Source organism: Emys orbicularis, chromosome 19 (assembly GCF_028017835.1).
Source record: "Emys orbicularis isolate rEmyOrb1 chromosome 19, rEmyOrb1.hap1, whole genome shotgun sequence".
Classification (NCBI taxonomy): Eukaryota; Metazoa; Chordata; order Testudines; family Emydidae; genus Emys; species Emys orbicularis.
This window is the reverse complement of record NC_088701.1, coordinates 8,872,021-8,893,219: the sequence shown is the minus strand read 5'-3', so window position 1 is coordinate 8,893,219 and position 21,199 is coordinate 8,872,021. Positions and strand designations below refer to the sequence as shown.

Genomic DNA, 21,199 nt, shown 5'->3' with positions numbered 1-21,199 from the left:
CACGTTCTGGTCGAAGTGAAGCGCAAGGGAAGGAGACGTTCCATCAAACCCGCTCCTGCTCCTGGGTACAACACGCGGCCTGGCTGGGTGGAGGGGGGGGGGGTGAGGAGCCTGACTGAGGGGGGGCTGGGTGGAGGTGGGGGGTGAGGGACACTGCTGGGGGGGGGCACTGGTTGGGGGGACTTGCAGCTCGGTGGGGGGCCCTGACCGGAGTGGGCTGAGGCCCCACTACCCCAACCCAGTCCTCGCTTTAACCCTGCCCGAGGCCCCCGCCTCCCTCTGCACCCCACGTGACCAGGTGGGGGTTCAGTGGGGACCTGCGTGGCCCTGTCACCAGGCGCAGGCCCATGGGTGCCCAGGCCTGGCCCTGCAGCACCAGAAGTGGGGGGCTGCGGCGTTCGGCCGTCATCAGCCTTGCAGACATTGACCCACCAGCACCCCAGTTGCTTTATACTGAAATCAGTCACTGGGGGGGGGGCTGGGCCCATCCATCAGTGACACTGGGTGGGGCTGGGCCTGGCCATCAGTGATATGGGGGGTGGGCCCATCCATCAGTGACCCTGGGTGGGCTGGGCCCCTCCATCAGTGACACTAGGGGCCGTCGCCCAGCATCACAGACACTCCCCAGAGCACGGCAGGGAGAAGCCAGGGCGCGCACAAGGGCAGGAGCAGAGCAGGGGTAGAACCCAGGAGTCGTGACTCCAGCCCTGCCCCGCACACAGCTGAGTCCCACTTCCATCCACAGGACTCGAAGGGGCGTGAGAGGAGTCAGAGATGACCCCGTCCGGGTTGAAGGCGGTGGTGCACGAGAGTAAGTGCAGAGCTGGGGGGTCTGAGCCCGGTCGGGGGCAGGATCCAGTCGGGTGTGGGTCTGGGGGGACAGGGCCCAGTTGGGGAGCCCTGGGAGGGCAGGGCGGGGCGCTCGTGGGGGTGTCGCGCCCTCGGGGAGGATTAGGAGTCAGTCAGAGCAGAGAGCTCCCCCCCGCCTGCCTGTCACACACCAGGAGGGGGAGGAGTGTGTCTGCCCCACCCTCAAGGGCTGTCCCCTCCCATAGGAGCTATCCCTTGGGGGGCATCGTCGTCATCTCTTTCCATCGGGGTGACACCCGCCAGGGCCGGTGCAAGGATATTTTGCGCCGTAGGCGAAACTTCCACCTTGCGCCCCCTCTCCTCCCCCCGACCACCTCTGAAAACTAGTAAACTTAGCATTATAAACAGCCTGTCAGAACGGGTAACAGCTGCACGCGAGGAGAAAAATGACCTCATAGCCACTTTGTACCGTCGTGAAGCAGTACGCTTCTGCCCGGCCACAACGCAGAGCTGGCATAGGCTATAGCTGTAATGTAGGAGAGAACAAGTTAAAGCCTTACACCTGATCAGCATGGCCTCCACTGCCTTGTGCATGCTGGACTCTGAGGTGTTAGTTGCTATGTGTTAGTCATTGTCTTCTGGCAACACTCTGACCCGCTGTGTGGGCTGTGTTACTTCAGAAGCCCAAGCCACTGCTGAATCTCCAGCCCCAGCTGCAGTGGACGGAGCCTGTGGCTAAATCCAGACCACAGACCTGGGGTTTAAAAGTCCCTTGGAAAGTGGATTCAGTTCTGATGTTCCATGGTTGCCCCCAGAACTGGGACAGAGCAAAAGTGGCCCACAGTTCAGGACCGCCGGTGGTGCTAATAACCCTTAGCTCTTCTCTTAGCTTCTCCTCAGTAAATCGCACAGTTAGGAGGGCCAAACACGTGACTTTTGAATATTTGGGCTGGGCCCACGGCCGGTGGAAGGATGTTTCGTGCCCTAGGCGAAACTGATTGGCGCCGCAAGCCTGGGAGGCGGGAGAAGTGAAGCAGCCACGGCGTGCTCGGGGAGGAGGCAGGGTAGGGGTGAGCTGGGGTGGGGAGTTCCCCTGCGTGCCGCCCCCCCCCCCTGCTGCAGGCGGCCCTGCCCGCGCTCCACTGCCCCAGCTCCAGCTCCCTCCACCTAAATGCCGGCGGCGACCGGGGCAGCCGAAGATCCAGCCGCCATGGTCGCTGCCGAAGAAAATGGCTCCCCCCAAATCCTAGCGCCCCGGTTCAAGAGGGGTCTGTGAACAGGAATAGCAGAGGTTGCGGGTCAGGAGTGAGGGGCATCTGCAGAGCTGTGAGATGGGGAACCCAGGACTGGAATAGCTGCGGGTCAAGAGTGAGGAGCTCTGGCAGAGCTGGTGGGGACAGACCAGGGCTGGCATAGCAGGGGACTGCGGACAGGAGTGAGGGGCACTGGCAGAGCTGGGAGTGGGTGGAAGCCCAGGGCTGGCATAGCAGGGGACTGCGGACAGGAGTGAGGGGCACTGGCAGAGCTGGGAGTGGGTGGAAGCCCAGGGCTGGGATAGCAGGGGGCTCCAGTCAGTAGTGAGGGGCACTGGCACAGCTGGTGGGGGCAGCCCAGGGCTGGGGTGGGGGCCATAGCTGCAGTTCAGGGTCGAAATGCCTGGGCGGAGTTGTGTGGTGAAAGCAGGTTCATGTCTGCCAGCCCCTTACCTTGCACTAGAGCCCCACGTGCCCTGGTGAACGGGGAGTCTGCGTGCCGCAGGTGTAAAGGAACTGCAGGAAAGCAGCAGGGAGGCCAGCACGTCCTGGTGCAGAATAGCCCCTGGAGCCTCTTTAGGGTCGAGCAGCTCAAGCCCTGATGGGCTAGAGGTGGGTTAGGGAGAGGCATTGCTTGAGTTATGGGGGAAACATAGTGTGTTGGGCACTGCGCACACCCGCTACCGGGAGTGGGAGTGAGAGTGGGAGCACAGGTCAGGCTCTCGGAGCTATTGGGTCCTATTCCCAGCTTTGCCATGGACTCACTGTCTAACCTTGGTGAAAGGACTTCTGGTCCCCAGGCCTCAGTTTCCTCACTCTAAAATGGGGATAATGTAGGGTTACCATATTTCAACAATCAAAAAAGAGGACACGGGGTGCCGCCCTAGCCCCGCCCCTCCCACTTCCCGCCCCCCTCAGAATCCCCCTACCCCCTACCTGTCCCCCCCACCCTAACTGCCCCCAGGACCCCACCCCCTATCTAAGTCTCCCTGCTCCCTGTCCCCTGCCTGCCCCAACCGCTCTCTACACCCCCTTCTCCTGACAGCCCCCCCAGAACCTCCGACAAATCTAACCCCCCCTGTTCCCTGTCCCTTACCTGCCCCAACCGCTCTCTACACCCCCTTCTCCTGACAGCCCCCCAAGAACCCCCGACCAATCTAACCCCCCATTCCCTGTCCCTTGCCTGCCCCAACTGCTCTCTACACCCCCTTCTCCTGACAGCCCCCCCAGAACCCCCGACCAATCTAACCCCCCATTCCCTGTCCCTTGCCTGCCCCAACCGCTCTCTACACCCCCTTCTCCTGACAGCCCCCCCAGAACCCCCGACCAATCTAACCCCCCCGTTCCCTGTCCCTTGCCTGCCCCAACTGCTCTCTACACCCCCTTCTCCTGACAGCCCCCCCAGAACCCCCGACCAATCTAACCCCCCCGTTCCCTGTCCCTTGCCTGCCCCAACTGCTCTCTACACCCCCTTCTCCTGACAGCCCCCCCAGAACCCCCGACCAATCTAACGCCCCTGTTGCCTGTCCCAACTGCTCTCTACACCCCCTTCTCCTGACAGCCCCCCCAGAACCCCCGACCAATCTAACCCCCCTGTTGCCTGTCCCTTGCCTGCCCCAACTGCTCTCTACACCCCCTTCTCCTGACAGCCCCCCCAGAACCCCCGACCAATCTAAGCCCCCGTTCCCTGTCCCTTGCTTGCCCCCCCCCACCAGGCCGAGGGAGAGCTGTGGGCTCCACGTGCAGCCAAACAAATAAGGCGCTGCTCTGCGGGGGAGGGGGAGGGACTCTGGCTCTAGAGGCCCCAGTGGCTGCGAGCGGCTTTCAATCAGGCCCAGCCGTCCAATCAGCCGCGCCGCACTCTGCATGAGGGGAAGGGGGAAATCCCGGACATTTCTACCTTATTAGAAATCCCCCCCGGACGGCCATTTAAAGCTAAAAAAGCCGGACATGTCCGGGGAAACCCGGATGGATGGTAACCCTACGCCAATGGGAGCGGAAGGTGGTGGTCAATGGGGAGACGTTCCTGGGGTGGCGAGACCCTGGGACAGAGAGAACTGTTGTCAGGCCCCGGGTGGTGCAGCCGCAGATGCTGAGGGCCCGTGTGACCTGGGTGAAGGTCCCCGGGATGAAGGCCCTCGCCCTGCCTATGGCCCGGATCCCTGTGCAGACAGAAGAGGGGTCGGGCTGGCTGGTAGTTGGGGGTTCTCCAGGATATCGGCTGTGAGGTCCTGTTGGGGGATGACTGTGTCTTTGTGGGACAGGATCCAGGCCCTGCTCCTGTAACAGCCGAGGATTTGAACTGGAATCCAGGGAACCAATTGGCTAAGATGGAAATGGTCAGTGAAAATGCAAATGACCTGGCTGGCAGGGGGGAGGAGCTTCTAGGATCAGGATACCTGCCTACCTGTAACCAGATCCCTGGAGCTGAGTGAGACAGAGAGATGCTAACCCCAACCCAACCCTAACCTAACCTGAGCCCCCTGCACACCAGAGAGGAGGCTCAGGCTGGCTCTGATGCTGTGACCAAAACAGCGAGCTCGCTGCCTACCCCCACTGGGACAGCAAGGGCAGCGCTGAGCATGGTGGGAGCCGAGACCCCAGCTGAGTGGGGGGACACCCAGGCAGAGCAGGTCGGCTGCCAACCAGGTTTGCCTGGTCCAGACGTGCTGCTGGGAAGTAATCTCCATGGCAGGGAGGGGGCTACCAGGGACAGGGCTCAGCGGGGCTGTGACCCCAGGCCCAGCCAGCGAGAGGCAGGGGCGGCTCTATGTTTTTTGCCGCCCCAAGCACGGCAGGCAGGTGGCTTTCGGCCTGCGGGAGGTCTGCTGGTAACACGGATTCGGCAGCATGCCTGCGGAAGGTTCACCGGTCCCGCGGCTAGCCGCCGCCGAATTGCCGCCGAAGCCGCAGGGCTGGCAGACCTCCCGCAGGCATTCCGCCGAACTGCTGCCCTCACGGCGACTGGCAGGCCGCCCCCCGTGGCTTGCTGCCCCAGGCACGTGCTTGGTGCGCTGGTGCCTGGAGCCGCCCCTGGCGAGAGGGAACAGGTCCCACTCCCTCCCCCAGCAGCTGAATTCCAGACCGAGCTGCGGAAGGATCCCTTCTTGGAGAAACTAAGGGAACTTGCTGGCCACAGCGCTGCAAAACCCCTTGGGGAAGGCTGCAGGGACAGATTCCTGTGGGAGAAGGGATTCCTGTACTGGGAATGGGCTCCCCAAGGGGAAGTAGAACTGTGGGGAATCAACTGGTGGTGCCCCAGAAGTATCGCCGCAGGCTATTGTACCTGGCCCACGATGCCCCTCTCTCAGGACACCAGGGGATCCAGTGCCCCAGACAGCAGCTGCTGCAGAACTTTTACTGGCCCAGACTGTGACGCAGTCCAGCAGTACTGCAAGCCCTGCAACCCCTGCCAGAGGGTGGGGAGGGCCCGGGATAAGAGTGAAACTCCCCTGAGACCCCTGCCCTTCATAGAGGAACCTTTCCAGAAGGTGGCTATTGACATAGTGGAGCCCCTCAGCAAGGCGACCGGGTCAGGGAAGGAATACATCCTGGTGGTAATGGATTTCGCCACCCGCTGCCCAGAGGCGGTGGCTCTGTCCTCCACTGAGGTAGACACCATGCCAGATGTGCTGCTGACCATCTTCAGCAGGGGGCGGGTCCCCAGCGAGGTCCTTACAGATTTCATGTCAGCCCTGCTCAGGGGCTTTTGGGAGAAATGTGGGGTCTGGCCCACCTGGGCCTCTGCATATCACCCTCAGTCCAACAGGCTGGTGGAGAGATTCTATGGGACCCCAGGAAAGTGGAAGCCGTGTGAGCTTCTTGCCCTGAAGACAGTCTGCTCACATGCGTCTGACGAAGTGGGTATTCACCCACAAAAGCTTATGCTCCAATACGTCTGTTAGTCTATAAGGTGCCACAGGACTCTTTGTTGCTTTTTACAGATCCAGACTAACACGGCTATCCCTCTGATACTGCTCACAGAGAGGAGACTTCACCAGAGTCCTGACTGGCTTTGTAGGGAGCAGTTCCAGAGCATCGCCGGGGGACTCCGCGACACATGGGCCATTCTGGTGAGCTAAGCATCCAGCCAAGTTTGACTGAACCCCATTTTCAGGCTGTGTCTGTCTGTCTCTTAGTCTGACCCCAAGTAACTACTTAGTCAGTTCCCAACTAAGAGAGCCCCAGCGCTTCTTCCAGAGCTCACACTTACCCCCCACCTCATGCCTTCCAGTCTTTTGCTCTCAGCTTCCCTGATGAGAGGAAAGGAAATTCCTGAGTCATTGGAGTTGGTATTGTCTCTCTGGCCCCCTTGTTGATGTGAGTCAGTTTCAACCAGTTCCTTAGTGATTCTTCATTCCATCCACTGAGGAAGGCGACACACACACCTATAGCTCTTTGTCGGTCCTGAGAGCAAATGTAGCCCTTCCCCACCCCACCAGGTATCCATGAAAAATATAAGGGAAACTGAGGTACTGTCACAGAGTTACCGGGCAATGCTTTGGAACTACTCCCTACGAAGCCAGTCAGGACTCTGGGGGAGCCTCCTCCCTCTGTGAGCATACTGTCTCCAGGGCAAAAAGCTTACACAGCTTCGACCTTCCTGGGTCTGACCTTGGAGCATTCAGCATCCCCTTCCACACCGTACGCTTTCCACAGCGAGTCCGCACAGGTGGGGCTCCTGGGGAAGCCAGAGGGCCCTGCACCCCAACTCCGCAGTCAGACGTGACTCTCAGCCAGCCACTAAAACAGAAGGTTTATTAGACAACAGGAACACAGTCCAAAACAGAGCTTGTAGGTACAGGAAACAGGACCCCTAAGTCAGGTCCATCTTGGGGCAGGGAGGCCAGAGGCCCGTCTGGGCCCCCCTCCATTTCCCCAGTCAGCTCCGAACTGAAACTCTCCAGCCTCTCCTCTGGCCTTTGTCTCTTTCCTGGGCCAGGAGGTCACCTGATCTCTTTGTTCTCCAACACCTTCAGTTGGCACCTTTGCAGATGAGGGGCCCAGGCCATCAGTTGCCAGGAGACAGAGTGTCGGCCATTCTCTGTGCAGACAGCATCACACTGGCCCTCTAAGGCTCTGCAACAATCACACACCCTTATCCCACCACCTAGATACTTAAGAAAGGCATAGGGGAAACTGAGGCACCCACACAGTATTCAGAGAAAACATTAAGAACATTCCCACTTTGTCACAGGTACCAATAGGACTCATAAAAATATTACAGAAAATTCCCACTTTGTTACCAACCAGAGCCCTTGCTGGAGATGGGGGAAAAGGATCTCTGGTAAGCTTATTAGCATGTATGTAAGTGTTTTCTCCGTAATGCTTTCACCTTAAGAATCAGTGTCCTTGCTTAGAAAGAGCTGTGTGGTACCTGGGGAACTCACAGTGTAGGCAGGGAGCTGTGCAGCCTAGAAAACCCCAGTCAGGAGACAGAGAGACTGTGACTGGGAGTATGTGTTTGTGTGTGTGCACTGTGGGGGGATGTGATGAAGTGGGGAATTTTCTTAATGGTTTGCATGAATACTGTGTGTGTCTGTTTTCCCTGAGTGCTGCGTGTTTAAGCAGGTGGTGGAAGAGGGGGGGTTGTTGAGACAGGCATGCAGAAAGCTCAGAGATGAGGTCCCAGGAGGCGGCAGGGCCAAAGGGCCTAACCCCAAAGAGAGAGTGAAACCTTCATGAAGGGCTTTCATGCTGAAGGGAGTTACTCCCAGGGACCATACAGAGCCGAGAGGGCGTGGGCCTGTGAGTCTGTGACAGGGGGTAAGTCTGTCCACATGTGTGGGCACTGTGAGTGTGTGGGGTACATATGTGTACACTGTGCATGTGCACTCTGGGGGGGATGTGTATGTGCACTGTGTGTGCACATGTGGGGTGTGTGTGTGTGCACTGTGTGTGTATGGGTACATGTGTGTACACTGTGTGTGTGCACATGTGAGTGGGATGTGTATGTGCACTGTGTGTGGGGAGGTACATGTGTGTACACTGTGTGTGTGTATGCACTGTGGTGGGGGTATGTGTGTGTGCACTGCACGGGGATACATATGTGTGTGCACTGTGTGTGTATGGGTACATGTGTGTACACTGTGTGTGTGCACATGTGAGTGGGACGTGTATGTGCACTGTGTGTGGGGAGGTACATGTGTGTACACTGTGTGTGTGCACATGTGGGGGGAAGTGTGTATGCACTGTGGTGGGGGTATGTGTGTGTGCACTGCACGGGGATACATATGTGTGTGCACTGAGAGTAGAATTTACTGGGGGGAAGCTGTCTCTCTTTGAGAAAGGAACCTTCGTGGGTGCGGAGAAAAGCTGGACAAGCCTCCGAGACCCCCACGGGAAGAACCAGCTCCTCAAGAGCCGTTCATTTTAAAATCATCTGGTGATCTTGGGGCTCTGGCTCCTGAGGGAGGAGGCTGGTGCTGCGGCGGGGACAGGTGGCAGTGAGCTCCGAGTGCTGAGCGCCCCAGGGTCTCATCTCTCTTGCGGCGCCGGATTCCCTAGTCCAGCCTCTGGCACTGCCCCCACTCCCCACGCCGTGGTCGGCAGCAAGGCCACCCCACACAGAGCAGAGCTCTGAATATCAACTCAGAGGCTTTGAACTGGGCCCTCTGTCCCCTGGGGCTTGAGGAAGGGATGGTGCCTGGCACCTGCTGCTGCTCAGATGGGCTGCTGCATGCCAGAGTGCTTGGCTGTGACTGATACCATGCTGGAGCAGATGCCCTCAGCAGCAGGATGGTCCAGTGGAGGGACGTTCTCCCAGTGCTTCCCTCTTCCCACCAGCAGTGCCCTGGGCTGGCCGAGCTTCCCCTTAGCCAGCATCTCTGCAAGTACTGATGTCATAAGAACATAAGAACGGCCGTACCGGGTCAGACCAAAGGTCCATCTAGCCCAGTATCCTGTCTACCGACAGTGGCCAATGCCAGGTGCCCCAGAGGGAGTGAACCTAACAGGCAATGATCAAGTGATCTCTCTCCTGCCATCCATCTCCACCCTCTGACAGACAGAGGCTAGGGACACCATTCCTTACCCGTCCTGGCTAATAGCCATTAATGGACTTAACCACCATGAATTTATCCAGTTCTCTTTTAAACGCTGTTATAGTCCTAGCCTTCACAACCTCCTCAGGTAAGGGGGGAGGGATAGCTCAGTGGTTTGAGCATTGGCCTGCTAAACCCAGGGTTGTGAGTTCAATCCTTGAGGGGGCCACTTAGGCATCTGGGGCAAAATCAGTACTTGGTCCTGCTAGTGAAGGTGCAGGGGGCTGGACTCAATGATCTTTCAAGGTCCCTTCCAGCTCTCGGAGATGGGATATCTCCATTAATTATAAGGAGTTCCACAAGTTGACTGTGCACTGCATGAAGAAGAACTTCCTTTTATTTGTTTTAAACCTGCTGCCTATTCATTTCATTTGATGACCCCTAGTTCTTGTATTATGGGAATAAGTAAATAACTTTTCCTTATCCACTTTCTCCACATCACTCATGATTTTATATACCTCTATCATATCCCCCCTTAGTTTCCTCTTTTCCAAGCTGAAGAGTCCTAGCCTCTTTAATCTCTCCTCATATGGGACCCGTTCCAAACCCTTAATCATTTTAGTTGCCCTTTTCTGAAACTTTTCTAGTGCCAGTATATCTTTTTTGAGATGAGGAGACCACATCTGTAGGCAGTATTCGAGATGAGGGCGTACCATTGATTTATATAAGGGCAATAATATATTCTCAGTCTTATTCTCTATCCCCTTTTTAATGATTCCTAACATCCTGTTTGCTTTTTTGACACTGAATGGACATTTTCAGAGAACTATCCACGATGACTCCAAGATCTTTTTCCTGACTTGTTGTAGCTAAATTAGCCCCCATCATATTGTATGTATAGTTGGGGTTATTTTTTCCAATGTGCATTACTTTACATTTATCCACATTAAATTTCATTTGCCATTTTGTTGCCCAGGCACTGGGAGAAAGATGGGTGAGTGATGTCTCCCCATGGCTCAGATACAGGACTGAGTGATGTCTTCCTATGGCTCTGTGCAGGGGCTCAATGCTGTTGGGAGGGGGTGACCCCTTGGGGGCACCCTGCATGAGGGCTGGGGCAAGGCTTCTGAGCCATTTCGGGGGGGCTTCATTGCCCCAGCAGCGGCTGGGGCTTGCTAACACCACATGACCCCTTGTCTACAGGGAGGAGGGCCCTGCCAGGGCTGGCTCCAGCCAGGCTCAGCCCAGCTGAGCGGATCCAGGCTACACCCAGATGGCAAGGGGAGGAGAAGGCTGCCCTTTGCCAGCTGACTTAGAATCCCTCGGCCTTGGAGCATGTGACCTCCTGGCGAGGGGAGGCCAGGGCACATGGGGTCACACAGCCACTTGCTTGTGAGCTCACATTCTGAACCACTCACACCCGCATGCACTGCCACACCTGTGAAGGGCCCTGTTCGTTGGCCTGGGTACAGTGGTGGCATTTTCTGTATCAATCCTTTGGTTGAAGAGTTTCTCTCTCGGGGTCTGCCTGGTCCACACAGCTCAGCTTGGGTTCAGACAGCAATGCTGGGCTGTCCTGGGGCCGGGTACGCAGGAGGGCAGACTAGATGGCCTTGGAGTCTATGTAACACAGGCAGGAAAGAGGAAGTGACTCAACAGAGGCACCTGGCAGCTGACGCTGAAGCAGTTAGAGGACAAGGCCCGCACTAGCTGTGCAGCTGTTGTTGGCTCAGGCTCCTGGCAGTTTATCAAACTGGTTTGACAAGGAAGGGCCCAATCCTGCCAGGGAAGGACACTGTGTGATTAAGACGGGCTTGGGGGCACCTGATGCAGATTCGGAGCCTGCTGGGGGCCTGGAGAAGAGAGGCCCAGCTAGACGGCCAATGGGGGGGTGCATCTGCATTAGGAAAGAGGTGTGGCCTTCACTTGCCTTAGCCAACCCCCAGTGACACACTCCAGGTCGCATCCTAGAGCAGCCCAGGCAGCTGCAGCTTCCACAGCGCCTCAGGGCGAGGTGACGACTCTGGGGGGGCCTGGGCTCAGCTCAGCTTGCGACCTGGTGTGGAAACAGCAGCTGGCTGCGCCGCAGTAGGATTTACCCCTCAGGATCTGAACACCCCTATTCCCCAAGGGACGACGGACATCAGTACAGGCCCTGGGTGGGTTAAAACCCTCTATTCTCTGAGACTCGGCCGCAGAAGCGGGTGCTGGCTGAAGGGGCTCTTGGTCATGGGGAAGATACCAGCATGCAGCGGGACCTGTAGAGTAATAAGGGGTGCTGTGGCAGCGGCTCTGCTTGCTCAGAGAATGGCAAGATTCCACCTGAGACAGGTGAAGACAAAAAGTCTGAGATGGGGCAGTGCTGCAGCTCGCCCTTTGAACCAGTACACTGACACGTACACACACCTGCAAGTGTGTGCACGCCTATACACGCCTGCATGTGACCATACACCTTCACACTCCTTCATGTGAGCACACACCTACACACACCTGCATGTGCATGCATGTCTATACACACCTGCATGTGGGCACACACCTACATACTCCTGCTTGGGAGCACACAACTGCATGTGGGCACACACTCACACACGCCTGCATGTGCGTGCATGCCTACACACACCTGAATGTGTGCATATGTAAGGCCAATGGACCCCGGTTGTTGGCGGGCGGGATCGAACCTGGGACCACTGGAGCTTAAATCATGAGCCTCTACTGCATGAGCTAAAAGCCACCTGGCTGTTAGTTAAAGCTGTAGAGCAGACTCATTAAGCTCTCTCTTTAAGTGGTCTCGGTGCCACTCGATGGGACAGACCACCACACCCAGGAGGTGTGTGGGTTACACACACACCTACACACCCCTGCATGTGAACACACACCCGCATACATTCATGCTTATACACACATGCTCGTACACACAGTTGCCTGTGGTTGCCCACATATGGACACACGCACAGGTGCATGCACTGCTTTCACTTTAACTTGCTCTGCTGGAACAAACCAGCCAAGCAAAGCCGACTCTCTCCAGAGCCCCGTGTGTGTCTGACGCTCCCTGCCTGGCCCTGGGCCTTTCACAGCCACAGGGAGAAGTGCCAGCCCCACCCCCAGGGCTGAGGTGATCGTCATTCCATAGGAGCAGGGCCAAGAGGTTCCTACTACAGAGAGCAGCTTGAGTGCCCAGGGGAATTCCTGGGGCAGAGAGTGGGGCTAGTGGGTGCAGGGGAGCTCCCTGGACAGGTCAGGGAAGGCAGCAGTTCAGGAATCCCTGGGGAAGTCCCGACTGGGGCAGGGAGCTGGCTGAGATGATATTAGCTGTGCAGTGAACGGGAGACGTGCCGCTGCAGTGAAGTCATCGCAGATTTCTCATGCAGTCCCGGCTAATCACAGGATATATAAGAGCCACCGGAGCCTCCTACTGCCTGGGGCCTCCAGAGCAATCAGATTAACGGAGCGTGTCCGGCTGCGGGGAAAAGGGGCCCGCGGGAGTGCAGCACCAGGTAAGTGCTGTTCATTAGAAGGGGATGATGAAGGTTGGATCAAGTCTCCTTTCTTCTCCTGCCCATCTCAGACTCTTTTCTGGGACCGAGTGGAGCTGGAGCAGTGATCCCCCCCTGGAGGCTGGGCACCCAGGCCTGGGCAAAGTGCCACACACAGGGGGTCTCCATAGCTTGGTACAATGCCAGGACCTTCCCATGCCCATAACACCTCAGCTCACCACTGGACAGAGTGCTCCCCTCCCCACAGCACGGTTTGGTTAGGATGGGCGCCTGCCACAGTCCTGAGCTTTCAGCTTTTCTCTGTCACGGTGGCCTGGGGTGACCCACTCCCCCATGTCTACCTCAGCTCCCCCATCTGGGCAATGCAGACCAACAAGGAGGATCCTCTCCCTGGGCCATGCGGATTCCTTGGCTAATCCTCATGCGGTGCCGTGACCATGCCAGGAGCTATGTGTATGCTAAGAATCGTCACTGCCCAGGAGACCTGAGCTCCATTCCTGGCTCTGCCACCAACTCCTTGGGTAGCCTGGACTGAGTCATTTCCCCTCTCTGGGCTCAGCTGCCCCTCGCCCCGACCTGTTACTGGTAGGTGCCGGTACTGACCCAGGCCGCCATGGAGCAAAGAGACCAATTTTATCAGTAAATCAGAACCCCTGGCCGCCCGCTGCCTGGGTCACCTCTTCCCTCAGGTGACACGAGTCATTGCTGAGCCCGGGGGGCAGCCACACAAGCCATGTAGATGGGCAGCTCCCAGGAATCTTGCCTGTTTTTTTTTTCCCCTAGTGCCTGCTTTACCCTCAGGGTCCATCCGCGCAGAAGTTTCCGCCCAAGCTAGTGCACTAACAGCAGCAGTGTGGCTGTGGCAACACACACACACACACACACACACACACACACACCTACCTACCTGTTTGGCAAGTCATTGGTTTCTCTTCCCCAGGCAGGGAGGACGAACCCGTCTGACCAGGCTGGGTTGATCCGGGGCTAAGGGTGCTGGGTGACAGAGGTGGGCGGTGGCTGTGGGGTGGGACTGTCACTTCCCCCTCTGCCCATCCAACAGGATCACAGCAAACAAAACCAGCTCAGCCCGCAGGGGAAGAGTTCAGTCCAGGGCCTGGTGCATTCTGGGAGCAGGGACAGTAGAGAGAAAGGGCAGATACAGAGCAGCTCTGAACACTGCACACAACTGCCTGCCCTGACCTGAAACCCCTGCTATCCCAGCCCTGAGCACCCCAGTCACCCCTCTGCCGGTTCCCCTCAATCCCACCCACAGCCCCTGCTATCCCAGCCTGGCCCCCAGCTCTTCTAGTGCCCCTCACACCCGACCTGCAGCCCCTGCTATCCCAGCCCTGAGCATCCCAGTCACCCCTCTGCCGGTGCCCCTCAATCCCACCCACAGCCCCTGCTATCCCAGCCTGGCCCCCAGCTCTTCTAGTGCCCCTCACACCCGACCTGCAGCCCCTGCTATCCCAGCCCTGAGCACCCCAGTCACTCCTCTGCCGGTGCCCCTCAATCCCACCCACAGCCCCTCCTATCTCAGCCTGGCCCCCAGCTCTTCTAGTGCCCCTCACACCCGACCTGCAGCCCCTGCTATCCCAGCCCTGAGCACCCCAGTCACCCCTCTGCCGGTGCCCCTCAATCCCACCCACAGCCCCTGCTATCCCAGCCTGGCCCCCAGCTCTTCTAGTGCCCCTCACACCCGACCTGCAGCCCCTGCTATTCCAGCCCTGCGCACCCCAGTCACATCTCTGCCGGTGCCCCTCACTCCCGACCCGCAGCCCCCAGCTCTCTCATCCCTGTCCTGTTTTCCTCCCTCCCACCTCTGCCCCTGCTGTGCTAAGGCTCCAGCGGCACAGTCTGGCCCTGCTCATTTCCCTTCAGGAGCACACAGATCCTGGCGCATGGTGAATGGGAAAGCGCCCACCTAGCCCACAGAAAACTCAGCATGTCCTTCCAGCACAGCAAAGAGTCGCCGAGGCAAAGGTGGAGGGGAACAGACCAGGGCAGGGTTCCTCCTGGGTGGGGTCTGCTGCCCCCGCTCGCCGAGGCCCCCATGGCAAATGTTGCCCCTTGCCCATCCCCTCACACCACTGGGGGCCAAGTGCTCAGAGCAGGAAATCAGGGTGAGCCCAGGACAAGGACGATGTGATCGTCCCAGGCCAGGAGGTTCAGCTGGAGTTCAAGGTACAAGCTGGACAGGCTGACAATGTTCAGTCAGGGCCCCAAAGACCCTCAGCTCTGCCCCACCCCCACCCTCCGCATGCTGCCATGAGCTGGGAATGTGAGAGAACTGCAGGAGTCCTTAGAAGCCAGTCCAGTCTGGGGGCCCTTGGAAAGCCCAGTCCTAGCGGCGTGGCAGGGGCAGACCAGTGCACCATGGCAGGGAGCAGAGCCCTGCTGAATGGCCACTAATTCAGCAGCACTGTTCAGGGGAGCCTGGCAGGGGTAGCTCCGCAGGCAGCCTGAGGGCTGGGCCAGGGCAGGGCTGTTTGCGGGCCCGACTGCAGTTCTACACCGGAGGGTGTGGGTGCGGGGTGTCTTGATCAGTCTGTACGCACCGACCTGGGGAGCCGTGATTTATCCCTGGGCCTTTCAGTCCTGCCAAGAGGGGTCTAGCAGCAGCCAGAGGCTGGGCTTGGAAGCTAGACAGACCCAGACTGGAAATAAGATGCAAATTACTAACATTGGCACAGCCTAGCCGGGACACAGGGACTCCCCAGCACCAGGGATTTTCAATCCAGCCTGGCTGATTTCCGAAGATCTGCTCTAGTCCCAGCTGGAATTGTCTGGGGAAAGGTCTCCAGCCTGTGCTCGGGGAGGGGGCAGGCTAGAGGATCTCCGCAGCCCCGCTCCACTGTGAGTGTCCCTGACTGTGCTCTGGAAATCCGCAGCACCTGCCTTCCCTTAGCGAGGGCCTGGTCACTCTAGAATCTCTTCCCCCTTCCCCGCCATCCGGCATTCCAGCACCATGCCAGGGTCAGTGCTGGGGAACCCCGCCAGCCCCAGGCAGCCGGCGCTGAGCCATTCGTACCAGGCCAGAGCTCTCCTCAGGAGTCCCTTAGCCACCGAGATCCAGGGCTGACTCTCCAGGGAGCCACCCAGCCCCAGAGCCCACTTCCCATCTGGAGCCCACAGCCCAAGCTCCTCCCCTGCCAGGGCCGGCTCCAGGCACCAGCTGAGCAAGCTGGTGCTTGGGGCGGCAGATTGTTGGAGGCGGCATTCTGCCCAATCCTAGGGCGGCACGGCCGCTTTTTTGTTGTTGTTGTTCTTGTTCCGCTCCGGCCGCCCTGTAGGGGGCGGCGGCACGGAGAACCAGAGCGCCCTTCAGGGCAGTCCTCTTCCGTCCCTCCCCGCCAACCGGAGCGGAGCCCTCGCGGCAGGCGGCAGGAGGCGGCGCAGCGGGAGGGGCCGCGTGGCAGCGCCCCTGCTGTAGCCCTGGCTGCCCCCTTCGCTCTCTCTCCCGCCCGCTCCCTCCCCCTCCCCCCCAGCCGGTCCCCCTGCACCCGTGCTCCAGCCGCGCCACAGGTTTTTTTTGTTTTGTTTTTTGCTTGGGGCAGCCAAAAAGCCAGAGCCGGCCCTGTCCCCTGCAGTGTGTGGGGGCTCAGCCCCTCATGGATACATGTCTACACTAGGTGTGAGCTGTCTCCTCTGGCTCCAAGGGCCCAGGAAACCCAACTGAGCCCGCTGACCGCCGACCCTGGCAGCAGTGCACAGATGGGCACATGGCCAAGGCTTATGCAGGGAGACCTGGTGAGCTGCAGAGTCATTGGCAGCCCAGCCCTGCTGTGCCCACTGCCCGCATGGGTGAGAAGTACATTTGGGACCTGCTTCATAGGTGCCACCCAGGGCACAAGCTGGGGCAGCATCCCCATCTCTTGGTGTAGCCTTTCCAGGGGTCCCAGCTGCCCCTAACTGGCCCTCGTCTGTTTGCTTTCAATCAGATCTGTTCATGAACTCTCCCCTTGAATTGCGTCTATCACTCCTTCAACCGCCAGGGCTTGCAGTCCCTATCTGTCATACACACATGCACACCTGAACACACACACGCATGCACACCCCCACACAGGCTCGCACGTGCACTTGTGCATGCTCACGCACAGACACGTGCACAGGCACACGTGCACACACACACACACCCCTTTCTGCTTCTCTCCCCCCTCTGTTCTTGCCTGTTTAGAGCAGGTCTGGGTTTCTCTCTTGGTCACACCTGTGGGTGCCTGTCTCCATGGCTGGCAGGTCAGACAGCTGTCCTGGGTTTGATCAGCCTGCTCACCTGCACACAGGGGGACTCTCCTCACCCATCTGCCTGTGCTCTGTGGGGTTTGTAAATCCCAAACAGCCAGGTTCTCCCTCTCCACCCACCACGTCCTCTGGGGGCCACACCGGGTTTGAACTGGGGCGCCAGAACTGAAAGCAGAGCTGCTCTGACTGGAGCTCATGAGCCAGGGCTCCCTGGCTGGGGCTGGACAGCACCTGCCCCCCACCCCCTGCCATGGCTACTTGGTGGCCAGGGGTAGATATTTCCCTGAAGCCCCAGGTAAGATGCCCCAACTTGCTCTGGCTTGCCTGCATTCCTCGCTCTGCAGAGACTAAGAGTCACCACCCTGAGGTGACACTCAGGTTCAGCTGGGTACTGCCCCCTCTGGCCTCCTGCCAATCCCCTGTGGGGGCTCACTACATCCCATGGTGCCCTCCTGCCTCCTGAGTTACTCCGGGTGTGCAGGCAGCAGGCCTGGGGCCTCCAGAGCAACAGGAAGGGATGGGATGGGAGGGGGCAGGGAGCCCGGTTGAAGAGGGACAGGAGGGGACAGGGCAGGCTATGGCAGAGGGATGGGGGGAGGGGCAGGAAGCATTGGGGCAGGGGGACAGGAGGGGACAGGGCAGGCTATGGCAGAGGGATGGGGGGAGGGGCAGGAAGCATTGGGGCAGGGGGACAGGAGGGGGCAGGGAGCGCAGGGGCGGAAAGACAGAGGGAGCAGGGAGCCCTGCGGCAGGGGGACAGGAGGGGGCAGGGAGCTCTGGGGCAGAGGGACAGGAGGGGGCAGGGAGCCCTGGGGCAGGGGGACAGGAGGGGGCAGGGAGCCCTGGGGCAGAGGGACAGGAGGGCTGGGGCGGAAGGGACACTCTGGGGCACATGACTTACGAGGAGAGGCTGAGGGAATTGGGCTTGTTTAGTCTGCAGAAGAGAAGAGTGAGGGGGGATTTGATAGCAGCCTTCAACTACCTGAAGGGGGGTTCCAAAGAGGATGGAGCTCGGCTGTTCTCAGTGGTGGCAGGTGACAGAACAAGAAGCAATGGTCTCAAGTTGCAGTGGGGAAGGTCTAGGTTGGATATTAGGAAACACTATTTCACTAGGAGGGTGGTGAAGCACTGGAATGGGTTACCTAGGGAAGTGGTGGAATCTCCTTCCTTAGAGGTTTTTAAGGCCAGGGTTGACAAAGCCCTGGCTGAGATGATTTACTTGCTGTTGGTCCTGCTTTGAGCAGGGGGTTGAACTAGATGGCCTCCTGAGGTCTCTTCCAACCCTGATCTTCTATGATTCTATGACAGAAGGGGCAGGGAGCCCTGGGGCAGAGGGACAGGAGGGGGCAGGGAGGGCTGGGATGGAAGGACAGGAGGGGGCAGGCAGTGCTGGGGCAGATGGACAGGAGGGGGCAGGGAGGGCTGGGATGGAGGGACAGGATGGGGCAGGGAGCACTGGGATGGAGGCAGGAGCGGCGCCAGGGTTTTTGCCACCCTAGGCGGCAGCGCTTCTCCTCTGAGCATTCGGCGGCGGGGGTCCTTCCACTCCGCATCTTCGGGGCACTTCGGCGGCGGGTCCCAGAGCGAGTGAAGGACCCACTGCCAAATTTCCGCCAAAGACCCGGAGTGGAAGGACCCCCCGCCGCTGAATTTCCGCCGAGGATGGCAAAATGCTGCCCCCCAAATCCTGCCACCCTAGGCAACTGCCTAGGGTCGCCTGGTGGAAGTGCCGGCCCTGGGTGGAGGGTTGGACTGGGGGGTTGCCAGGGAGACGGGGCAGTGCACTCTGGACAGGATAAGCAAGTCTGTGGGCAGCCAGGAGGGGGCGCTGCAGTGACTTTGCTGCTCGCTGGCTGTGTTCTGGAGCCTGTGCCATCCCTCGGAGGCATGCTCTGGGGCTAGGGGGATCTCTGTGTTTGCGGAAGGCTGTGGGGCTGCAGATTCTCACGTGGGATCCGCGGCGAGGCTGGGCCATCCTGCCCCATGTGTCACTCACTCTCCAACCAGCCCCTGAGTGCTGAGGGGCAAGCTCAGCTCCAAGGTGAAGGGGCAAAGTCTGGGAGTGCACAGGGCGCAGCAGCCCTGGGGACGGAGACTTTGACACCCGTCTATTGATTTTTCCTGTGTCCCTGTAGGGATCCGTGCGGCTCACTCGGTTCTAAGACCAGGAGAAGATGGGCCAGACAAAGCTGTGGTTCCTCGCTGTGCTGCTGGGTCTCTGCACGTGGCTGGAGCCTGGCAAAGGTAGGAGCATAGCCAGAGCTGCTCTGCAGTGGGGAGACCTGTGTGGTTGCTAGAACAGCTCAGGTGAGGTGAGAGGCTGAAAGGGATGGGAATAAAACCACAGCTTTCCTTTCGGATACTAGCCCAGGTCACAGGGAAGAGGTGGGGAATCTCATCCTGGTGGCTCTTTGCCTCCTGCGTTTCATTCAGCTCCTGCACTGGAGCCAGAGGGGTCGGTTTCATGCTAGCTTAGAGCTGCCCTGACGAATGCCACCAACCCTGAGGCGTGTTTGTGTGACTGGGGAGTGAAATTGCATCCGTCCTTTCCTGATCGTCCCTAGGGGCTCAGGGTGAGCGAGGGGGCTGGGGGCCAGGAGGTTCGGGGCCTAGGACAGGCTTCTAATCCACTTCTAGTCAATTTCTCTCCTAGGCTCTCATGTACCCCCAGATCAATGTTTGGACTGGGAAGGCTGCAGGGGATCGCACAGCCACCCCCACACGGTCAGAAATCATGAGTCTGATCCCCTAAATCATGAGATTTAGAAGAAACAATACATTCTGAGTGCTGATTCTTTGTGTTCTGGTTTTGGAGCCATTGGGGTCACCTCTGTTGGCAGGAGAGCTAGAAACTCACCTTTTTTTATAATGACAGCTGAGATTCTGGCCTAATCCCAGGACTGCAGAAGCTGGGTCTTTAAGTAAAAGTTCTGCTCTCAGCAGGCTCTCGGTAGGCCCCCAAGCATGGGAACGCTCACTGCGGGATGTTTGATCAACATGAAATCTAGTCAATTTAAACCTAGTTTGTGAAGATCTAGCTACCTCGCTCGCTGAGGTACTTGGGGGCCCCGTTACCGGAGTGTCTGAGCACCTCTCCATCTTTAACACATGAACGTTCACGCAACCTGGCGCAGAGCTATTGCCCAGTTTGAGAGATGGAAACTGAAGCTAAATAAGGGTACGTCTACACTGGGGCTGGAGAAGTAGACCTCCTGTTTTGCCCCAAAATACCCAACCAACCAGCAAGGGGAAAGTGACCGTATGGGGCACAGAGTGAAAGTGACTCGTTGCAACCTGCTGCCTAATGATCAAAGGAGCTAGCTGGGAAAGAGAGGAAGTGTGGTGGGAGTGGCTGGGGTGGGATTTATTCCCTCCAGTCTCTCTGAGTGAGTGGGATCTCAGGGGTCACCTGGGACGATAGCAGGGGATGCCAGGCGTACAGGAGTGGGGGGTTCACATTGTCCTGTCTCTCTTAAGTGTTATGAGAACAGGAGTACTTGTGGCACCTTAGAGACTAACAAATTTATTAGAGCATAAGCTTTCGTGGGCTACAACCCACTTCACGAAAGCTTATGCTCTAATAAATTTGTTAGTTTCTAAGGTGCCACAAGTACTCCTGTTCTTTTTGCGGATACAGACTAACACGGCTGCTACTCTGAAACCTGTTAAGTGTTATGTTTCTTCAAACTATTTTACAAAACAACCCTAAATCTTCAGCCTCGGAGTTGGGCAGCGACAGTGTTTGTGCTCTCTACACAGCATTAGCAATACAGGGACCCCACATTGGCAGAGTGTGATCCATCCCAAACAGCCATGTGTGTTAATGATGTACAAACACCCGGCCCAGCCACCTGTGTGCTGGGCTGCTTGGGCAGGGGTCTGGCTGGCTTCTGCAACAGAAAGACAGGGATGCCACTAGAGGGCTCCAAACTATTAAACATTACTCAATTTCTGTCCACTACATACTCTTCCTCCTTTAGTGTGAAAGGGAAGGCCAGAAAGAATTACCAATGTATTACTATCAGTAATACACTCCATGCTACAAATTCCTGCCAACTGCAAAGGAATCCAAATAACACTCCAGGTATTGTCTTCTAAGCCCCTGGGGAGGTACTCCAGCATCCTCGGTGCACTCCACATTGCCATCAGCAAGCTGAATCTGAAATCGTCTGCTGCTGCTCTTGCCACCTGGGGGCAGCATGTTTTGCCCTGACCAGCACATCTTCTGTGTGTGCCCCAATTTTCTTGCAATTCCAGCAGAGTGTGTCCTGGAGCCAATCATTGTATTGCAAGACAGTTTGTGACAGCGAAAGCAAACAGCTTTCCAGTGGACTCTGAGTTGTGCTCTCTGCTTGACCCCCAGTGTATCTGTGGCACAGATCACTTGATGCTGTTGAAACTCTGTGGCATCTTTAGT

The 21,199-nt window shown here is 58.1% G+C and overlaps 1 protein-coding gene across 1 annotated transcript in view; it reads left to right on the top strand.

Moving 5' to 3' along the window:
* The first annotated feature begins 18,956 nt into the window (after window positions 1–18,956).
* PGLYRP2 (peptidoglycan recognition protein 2) overlaps window positions 18,957–21,199 on the top strand; it is a 28,667-nt gene continuing 26,424 nt past the window's right edge. Inside the window, exon 1 of the mRNA XM_065419656.1 lies at window positions 18,957–19,026. Within this exon, the coding sequence (XP_065275728.1) occupies window positions 18,957–19,026 (70 nt within the window). The remainder of the gene's footprint in view (window positions 19,027–21,199) is intronic.